The sequence below is a fragment of the Branchiostoma floridae genome, chromosome 10 (genome assembly GCF_000003815.2).
Source record: "Branchiostoma floridae strain S238N-H82 chromosome 10, Bfl_VNyyK, whole genome shotgun sequence".
Lineage (NCBI taxonomy): Eukaryota > Metazoa > Chordata > Leptocardii > Amphioxiformes > Branchiostomatidae > Branchiostoma > Branchiostoma floridae.
Genome location: NC_049988.1, coordinates 21,239,118 through 21,248,266, shown reverse-complemented (window position 1 = coordinate 21,248,266; position 9,149 = coordinate 21,239,118). Strand labels below are relative to the sequence as shown.

Sequence of the window (9,149 nt, the reverse complement as noted above, 5' to 3'; positions counted from 1 at the left end):
GGGGCTCTTAACAACTCTACTTGCCTTGATGTGGTAACGTGGTACCTAACAAATCAGGCAACTGGCTAAAGTCTATCTAAAAGTCAGAGGTAACAGGTAGCATCCTTCAGAAAATTTATATATTTGTACACTATCTGTTGCTTCATTTACACTGTGTATATCGTAATGTTCAGACAGTTTCAGTGGTGCAGGCATAGCTTTGACTGCAAAGCCTCAGAGAGACAAAGTTTCAAAGGTGTGTAGCTAGGTGTGGTGCTAGCTCATGATCAATAATAAAAGGTTTTTGGTAAAGCATTTCTTCATGCACAACTGCATCTTTACCTAGAGGAAGGTTGCACATCCGGGTAGACACATAATACAGCTCTGTACAGTACAATGTACCAAACATCTTCCCACCTTCTGCGGGTCCATCAGCATCTTCCTATTGTTTCCCCCAAACTTCCCGAGGACTCGGAACGCCACCTGAGCGATGTTCTCTGCGGGATTCCGGAGGGTTCGCCACAGGGCCTGTGGAATACAGGGCAGGATGGGGGAAAAGGTGAAGATTCTTACAAGCTTGGTCAACAACTACTCAAGGGACCGAAGCTAAAAGAAAAATGGTTGAGGACTGGGGGTGGCTGGTCCAAACAAGAAGGTCTTCACTCTGCAAAACTGGATGAACCATGAGCTCAGCCTTGACTGGCCAGATATGCTTTGTTTGTTTGTTTGTTTGTTTACCTGCATGAGCTCGGCCCTGAAGCCTGAATGTTTGTTTGTTTGTTTGTTAGTGTGTTTACCTGCATGAGTTCGGCCCGTACAGGTTGGATGTTTGATTGTTTGTTTGTTTGTTTACCTGCATGAGCTCAGCCCTGAAGCCTGGATGTTTGTTTGTTTGTTTGTTTGTTTGTTTACCTGCATGAGCTCGGCCCTGAAGCCTGGATGTTTGTTTGTTTGTTTGTGTGTTTGTTTACCTGCATGAGCTCGGCCTTGACAGGATGGATCTTTGTTTGTTTGTTTGTTTGTGTGTTTGTGTGTTTACCTGCATGAGCTCGGCCCTGACCGGCTGGATGTTTGTTTGTTTGTTTGTTTGTGTGTTTACCTGCATGAGCTTGGCCCTGACCAATTGAATGTTTGTTTGTTTGTTTGTTTGTGTGTTTACCTGCATGAGCTGGGCCCTGACCAATTGAATGTTTGTTTGTTTGTTTGTGTGTTTACCTGCATGAGCTGGGCCCTGACCAATTGAATGTTTGTTTGTTTGTTTGTGTGTTTACCTGCATGAGCTCGGCCCTGACCGGCTGGATGTGGTCCCACAGGAACTCCGGCTGCAGGTTGTCCACACACAGCTCCAGGGTGCGCAGGCCCTGGGTAGGGGAAAAGGGAAAAATTTATAAAATCTGTAAATTTCTTTCTTTATTGCATCTCACAAATTATGCAAATACATTCTAATTAGCATTACTGGTGGTCTTTTGCCTAAATTACATATACAGTAAGCAGGTAAGTCCCATCTTTTGGCAGAATGCTATCTTAGCATTTAATCATTGATTATGCAAACAATGTCCACAGTTATACATGATGTGTAGTCTAAACATATCAAATGGCCACCTTGAATGAACTTACATTGTACATATTGGCTATGTCACATGTATGAAGTTCCTACCATTTACCACTAAGTTTCCTTCAACAAAAATGCCCCTGAGTACCAAAGTAAGTTGCTTGTGGGCCCAAACGTCAAACAGCGTCTACCGTCCAAATATCATGACCATGTATAGAACAGAGTATATAAATACCAGAAGTTCAGCCGCAGTACCAAGAAAGCTGTTAGCAGGCCCCAAATCGTCCTTGACCATCATACAGACAGACAGACAGACAGACAAACACACACACACACACACACACACACACACACACACACACACACACACACACACACACACACACACACACACACACACACACACACAAAAAGCTGTACCTCCTTCCGAGTAAAGATGCACATTGACTTTAACCTCATTAACTTAATGTTAGACATTTCTACAGAACACTATCTTTAGTCAATCATGTAATGACTCCCAAATCACAGATTAGATTAAAACTGCATCCAAAATATTTCATATTTTTATATACTTTGATATACTTTGTTACACAACTCCATCTTGACGTCAAAAACTATCTGTCACAAAAAAAATCATGAAGACCACTCAATGTCCAAAAGATGGTTACAAAAAAAAACCAACGGAATCTGCTAGGAGGCAAAAAATCATCATTGGCCTCCAAAACGTACCCACATACCAAATATCATAACAATCTACCCATATAGCTTCTTGGGTTGAGCTCACCAAAGCACACAGAACCAACCAATCATGCACACATACGAAATACACAGATGTACACACACACAATATAAAGGAAAACAGGTAATAAAGGTAAAGAAACTTCAGAGGAAACAGCCAGATGCAGGGCGACAGTGGAAACCTGCAACATAACATCACTGTGAGCACAATCATGATCATATGGAACTGGGAACGCAAATCAGAACAACATGTTCAGTGCTCGAAATACTTCTTTCAGCCAGGTTGCCCAGGCAGCAACTCAAGTCAAATGCCAGGTAAAGTCACCAACATTTCAGGTTGCCCCACTTCCAAGTTATTACTGTCTTCCAATCAGCTACTTATCCATCATCTTTTTTTCCAGTTACATGTAACTACTTATGCTTTATCTTATCAAGAAATAAATACAAAAGCTTCTAAACGTAGGTGGGGGAAAAGCAGTGTTCCAACTGCAAAAGTTCAGGTTATGCACTGTGCTAGCTGGGTTTAAAATTAAATTGCGCCAAACTAAATGTGGTTGCGTTTGCAAGTGTGCAGGTGGGTATTTCGAGCACTGATATTAATCATTTCTTGACTTGTAATTCTCAACAGAACAGCACAAAGTGGGAACCAGGAATATTCAGACAATTTGTGATTTTACAAAATTAGTGCAAAAATGTGTGACTCATAAAACCTTGACACAAGGGAACGGCGATTCTCAAAACAACTGAAAAATCCAAACAGCTCATTGAAACAGACAAGTTTTTAAAATGTTAAGAGTAAGAATTGCTCACTGTGAAAATAAAATTGATTCAGACATTGGACACTAAGGAAGAAATAATTAGGAAAATAAAAACCAGAAAAAGATTAAAAATAAGAAAACGATAATTTTACACTGTTATTCTCGTCGGGACATGATTTTATCCAAACAGGTGGTTGAAGTATTTAGAAAAAAGGTGATTTAAGAATTTAGAAAATGATGATTATGAACGGAAACGTGTGGTTACAGGGGATCTGAGGGGAGTGTCCGGTCGGCATGGAAACAGCCTTCCGAGCCTGGAGCACGCGCGGGCGGCACCCTACCTGGCTCACCAAGGTTTGCGATCCGTTCAGCGCCGAGACAAGCGGGTCCATGAGCATCGGCAGGTACGGCAGGAGCGAAGAAAGGCGTACGGGAACGGTCAGGCACAGCTCGACAAACAAGTCCTTCATGTGCTGCTTATGGAGACCGCTCTGCAGGTTATTCAGTCCTGTAACAGGGTAAGTGTATGTGTTTGTCTGTGCATTGAATTCTGAGGGTCACAAATCAAAAGTTTTAATGGGATGATGCCTCCAGACCACCTACAATGCTTTCGCCAGCATTGCTTGCCATGTGGCTTCGCTGCACTCATGTGCCCCCCATTCTATAAACAAATCCTGATGGGAAACTTGACAATCGAGTTTAAATAAAGGCACAAACAAACAAACAATCTTACCCTGCAGTAGATGGGGCAGTAGAGGTAAGAACTCCTGGTACAGAAGATCGTGGCTGCCGCCCCCGATGGAGCAAAACAAACAAACAAACAAACAAACAAACTTACCCTGCAGTAGATGTGGTAGTAGAGGTAAGAACTCCTGGTACAGAAGATCGTGGCTGCCTCCCCCGATGGAGCAAAACAAACAAACAAACAAACAAACAAACTTACCCTGCAGTAGATGGGGCAGTAGAGGTAAGAACTCCTGGTACAGAAGATCATGGCTGCCGCCCCCGATCGAGCGAAACAAACAAACAAACAAACAAACAAACAAACTTACCCTGCAGCAGATGGGGCAGGAGAGGTAAGAATTCCTGGTACAGAAGATCATGGCTGCCGCCCCCGATCGAGCGGAACAGCGCCCGCATCAGCAGGAAGTAGTTGTACGGCTCCTTTGCTGTTTGGGCGAGCTCCATCGAGCTGTTCACGATCTTGTGCAGATGGGGCTGGGGGGAACATAGCCAGGAAAAGTTCAGGTAAGACCAAGAAAGACATCATTCTGAGATGGATCTTAAGTCCTCCAAACTTCAAGGGACAGACTTTAAGGCCTCAGGAAGTAAATTGTATGGATGGCATCCCTGCTCGCATTGACTTACAAACTATAAACTGAAAAATGACTTTCACAACAAGAAAGAAATTTTGTTCCCCTCATAGTCTGCAGAGGATGTCATCCATAAAATCTATTTGCTATGGCCCAAGAAACTGTAGCATTGCGAACTGTGAACAGCTCCAGACTTCTGGGAGTAAAAAACTGGTAAACCTACAGCTACTGCAACTGTGAAAAAGACAAACAGGCTCTCCTGCAAAGGTGAATCAATGAAAGGATCGTAAAGAAGCTGATTGGAGGAAACAGAATGATTGGTTGATTGATTGATTGATTGATTGGAGGGATGGAAAGATAATGGGAAGAAGCTGTGAACAACAGATGAAGTTACAGAGAAAGGGAAAGAAAGCCAACTAAAGGGTTAGTACATCATTGTTTTGTCAGGAGCCACAGAAATGAAGGGATGGTACAGTTTAGGTGTTGGAGCAGGGTTATACAGGGAAGGGAAGGTACATGGTTAGTACCAGGATGGGGTAACATAGGGTGGGGAAGGTACATTGTTGGTGTAACAGGGTTAACAGAAGGCTGGGGAAAGTACATTGTAAAACAGGGATAACAAAGGGAAGGTACAATGTTGGTGTAACAGGGGTAACAGAGGGCAGGGGACAGTACATTGTTGGTGTAACAGGGGTAACAGAAGGCTGGGGACAGTACATTGTTGGTGTAACAGGGGTAACAGAAGGCTGGGGACAGTACATTGTTGGTGTAACAGGGGTAACAGAAGGCTGGGGACAGTACATTGTTGGTGTAGTAGGTAAAGAGGAGGGATCGGCACTCCCGCTCCAGGAATAGGAAGTTAGCGCCGACCGCGCTGAACAGAGCGAGCATCAGGCGGAAGTATCGCTCCGGCTCGGGGGCCGTCTCCGCGAGCTTCATGCAGCCGGTAACCACGAGGGACACGCGGGGCTGGGGAGGACGGGAGGGGGTGAGTGGGGGGGACCTTTAGTAACATACATGTAGCAGCACATGTTACTCAATGTAGACAGCAGGGTTGTAGCCAGCACCCGTCCTTCCGTCCTTTGAAGGAATTATTGAAGCTGGGGACGGAAAATTTTTTTCCCCATTCCGTCCTCTGTGAGCAAAATTTAACCCTCAAAATGCAGGAAATAGCATTTCAGAGGGTCTAAATTTCAAAATTTTCCTTGGGCACATGCCCCCAGACCCCCTAGGAATGCTGCCATTCCAAAATGGAGGGGACTGAAAATGATTTCTGGCTGGCTACAACCCTGGTAGACAGCACTGAATTGTGTTGTGTTTTTACAGAGTAGACAAAAAGCAAATAAAGATAACTCATCAAGACAATATCCACTGAACTTAAGAGTTGTAACAGCCTTCAGAAGATCTTCAGACAAGGAGTATTCAACAAAACAGAACAGCTTTAATCTAGGGTTTTAAGACCTCTAACAGCACTCATGACAAACGAAAAATGGGGGCAAAAACCACAACAGGATTGCACACAAATCTGAGGTGACGGGAATTTGTGGATCCCACATACCTTCAGCATCTGCTCATTCTCAGCTGCGAACAGGGAGACGGAGCCGAACACCAGCTTAAACAGTTTCAGGTACAGGTTGGACCTCTCGATGTTGGCAGCTGGGAGAGAAAAACACATCTTCAGTAAACATACATGAGAAGCAATGTTAATTCAGTCATTATGTTTCCTGGAGGGAAACGTGTTGTTCTGCTGGTGTGTTCTTCTTCTTCTTTCTTGTTCTGCCATGAACCAATCAGAGTTTTAAGAAGTGCCACCAGTGCCGGTGACATCAGAATATCTGCTGTTCTAGCAATTACGAACAAAATCTGTACGGTAATTACAGGTTTACAATGCAAAGCGAATTACTTGGAAGGAAATTTCCTGCGTTTTCTCATAAATATTGCATTTCTAATTTTCTCAGTATCTTAATTTCATTTCATAATTTTGAAAACTCACATCCGATCTCCTCCAGTCTGTCCAGTAGATAGTCCACCAGGATGGTGGCAAAGGTCGCGGAGGTCGAGGGGTTCGCCAGGAACGTGTTAGCCACGATCTGCAGCGCGTAGTTGTGGTAGATACGCTCCACCATGAACTGCAAGGTAAACATTTGTTTGTTTGTTTGTTTGTTTGTTTGTTTATCTATGAGACAAAGATCTGCAGTGCGTAGTTGTGGTAGATACGCTCCACCATGAACTGCAATGTAAACATTTGATTGTTTGTTTGTTTGTTTGTTTGAATAGAAAACAAAGATCTGCAGTGCGTAGTTGTGGTAGATACGCTCCACCATGAACTGCAATGTAAACATTTGATTGTTTGTTTGTTTGTTTGTTTGAATAGAAAACAAAGATCTGCAGCGCGTAGTTGTGGTAGATACGCTCCACCATGAACTGCAATGTAAACATTTGTTTGTTTGTTTATTTGTTTGTTTATCTATGACACAAAGATCTGCAGAGCGTAGTTGTGGTAGATACGCTCCACCATGAACTGCAAGGTAAACATTTGTTTGTTTGTTTATTTGTTTGTTTATCTATGACACAAAGATCTGCAGAGCGTAGTTGTGGTAGATACGCTCCACCATGAACTGCAATGTAAACATTTGTTTGTTTGTTTATTTGTTTGTTTATCTATGACACAAAGATCTGCAGAGCGTAGTTGTGGTAGATACGCTCCACCATGAACTGCAAGGTAAACATTTCTTTTTTTGTTTGTTTGTTTGTTTGCTTGTTTAGGACACTGAGATCTACAGCTGGTTTGCCAAATCTTCCTGCTGGTATTCTTCTCAATAATGCTATTTTCACATCTGTCAATCCGTTTTCAGGGTATCACAATTTGTTTCATCTTGGGATATATAACGAAGACTATTTCCTTTCCGGTGATGAAAGTCTGAAACTCACCTCGATGGTTGTGGAGAAGATTTCTTTGAATGTGAGCAGGTTCATCATGGTGAACTGTGGGGGGAGTAAAAGTGTGTTGTTAATACGAGATATTTTCAACTTCTAACATCCAACCATCAAATGTACTTTGTACAGCCATTGTTAACATAGAAAATGAAAAACTGTTGTGTTATGCTGAAGAGCTTTTATACTGGCTATACGGATACAGATAAAGAAGCTCAGTCTGGTGTGTTTCACCAGAGAAGGTCCACACGTACCACTCCTGCAAAATGTTCCAGTACATCCTTTTCTTCCTTCATTCGCACAGTCTGGGAGCTGCAGGGAACGGGGAGAAATTACATCTCACAGAAATAGTTCAATCTGGGCCAAATCAGTCCAGTTGAAAATGTGGACAATACAAATTTGAAGCATAATGATTCTCCATTCAACAGGAAAAGCCAAGGACTTCCTGATGAGCACTTACATGTATATCTAGCATCTAGCCACAAAGGACCAATATAAAAATGTAGCCACAGAACATGCACAAGTACAACAGCTCTATTCTACGTTCAGAGCAAAGTGCTTACTTCTGCGCATAACTGCACTCATTATATAGCAGAGACAAAGTCTGACCGTTGCCTCTTCCCTCATGACCTCAATGAAAAGTGACCTGCAGGCTGATTTGAGCTTTTATGAATGCTGTAACGTGGTGGTTTAATGTTCACAGTTATTGCGATGGCCCCTTCACCGTGAACTCAAAACCGCCGCGAACATTTTCTATGGCAGTAAGAGACTACAGTGCATAGTGCTACCGTGAACTTAAAACCACCGTGAAAAATCCCTGAGAACTTAAATGCATTTACAGTAAACAAAGGTTCAAACAAACAAACGTTCCCTTACTTCTGCGCACGGATGTAGGGCTGTCCCGATGGCGTGACGTTGATCTGGTAGATGTCCAGCGCACACAACGCGTGTCGAACCAGCGCCGAGAAGATCGCGGTCTCCTTCGGCTGGAACTGCTTACTGGGCCCGAAGGATGTTTCTAAGGAAACAGTTGCCATGGTGAATATATGCCATAGAAACAGTTGTTATTGATATTTCTGCTGAATGGGACCAAAGAACGTTCCCAGAGATGAAAGACTGTATTTGTTGTATGACAAACTTACAATACACAACTAGAAAGGTAACATTTGCAAGCAAATACATGATGTTTACCTTCGAATGGCATAGCCTAACAAACTACTGCTTTGCTTATTCTTAATCAAACACATTCATATAAATGGTGACCAGCCCCTCCATCTCCGTCCTGCCACTTGCTACATCATGTAATCTAACACCACAGGGTGTCTGCAGCTTTACCAGTAACCATGGTGATAGCAGTCTGGCCCAGGTCATTGACCTTACTTGTTTGGAGAAGAAGAGGAAGAAGAAACTGAGCAAAGATAATGCCCCTGCAGTTCCAGACTTCATTTGTTTGAAGAAGAAGAAACGGAGCAAAGGTAAACTTAATGAACCTTAACAATCTAAAATAAGGCAGCTGTGACTCACCTCCAGGAGTCTTACAAGACTGTGCTCCCCAGGTGATCGTCTTGACCCCACACACCAGCGTCTTCACCAAACTGCGACAGTCCGAGACGGAGAAGTTGTTGAAACTTCCGCCGGCCGGCTTCGTCTTTTCTTCCTCCTTCTCCTTGTCACTCTTAGCCAGCGAGGGCGGGGGAGGGATGGCCGCCGCTTTCAGGTCAAGTTCACGCTCGTTTTTACTGGACAGGGGAGAGAAAGTGCAGATAGCTTTCAGGTCAAGTTCACGCTCGTTTTTACTGGACAGGGGAGAGAAAGTGCAGACAGCTTTCAGGTCAAGTTCATGTTTGTTTTTACTGGACAGGGGAGAGAAAGTGC

The 9,149-nt window shown here is 43.4% G+C and overlaps 1 protein-coding gene across 1 annotated transcript in view; it reads right to left on the bottom strand.

Annotated features, from left to right (window-relative positions):
• Nucleotides 1-406: 406 nt before the first annotated feature.
• The window catches only part of LOC118425100 (transformation/transcription domain-associated protein-like), a gene marked incomplete at its 3' end in the record, with an annotated part of 10,276 nt that continues 1,533 nt past the window's right edge, over nt 407-9,149 (bottom strand). Inside the window, 11 exon segments of the mRNA XM_035833919.1 lie at nt 407-507; nt 1,251-1,340; nt 3,369-3,535; nt 3,761-3,922; nt 4,080-4,245; nt 5,899-5,996; nt 6,334-6,469; nt 7,272-7,325; nt 7,529-7,586; nt 8,151-8,292; nt 8,799-9,013. Coding sequence (XP_035689812.1) covers nt 407-507; nt 1,251-1,340; nt 3,369-3,535; nt 3,761-3,922; nt 4,080-4,245; nt 5,899-5,996; nt 6,334-6,469; nt 7,272-7,325; nt 7,529-7,586; nt 8,151-8,292; nt 8,799-9,013 — 1,389 coding nt within the window.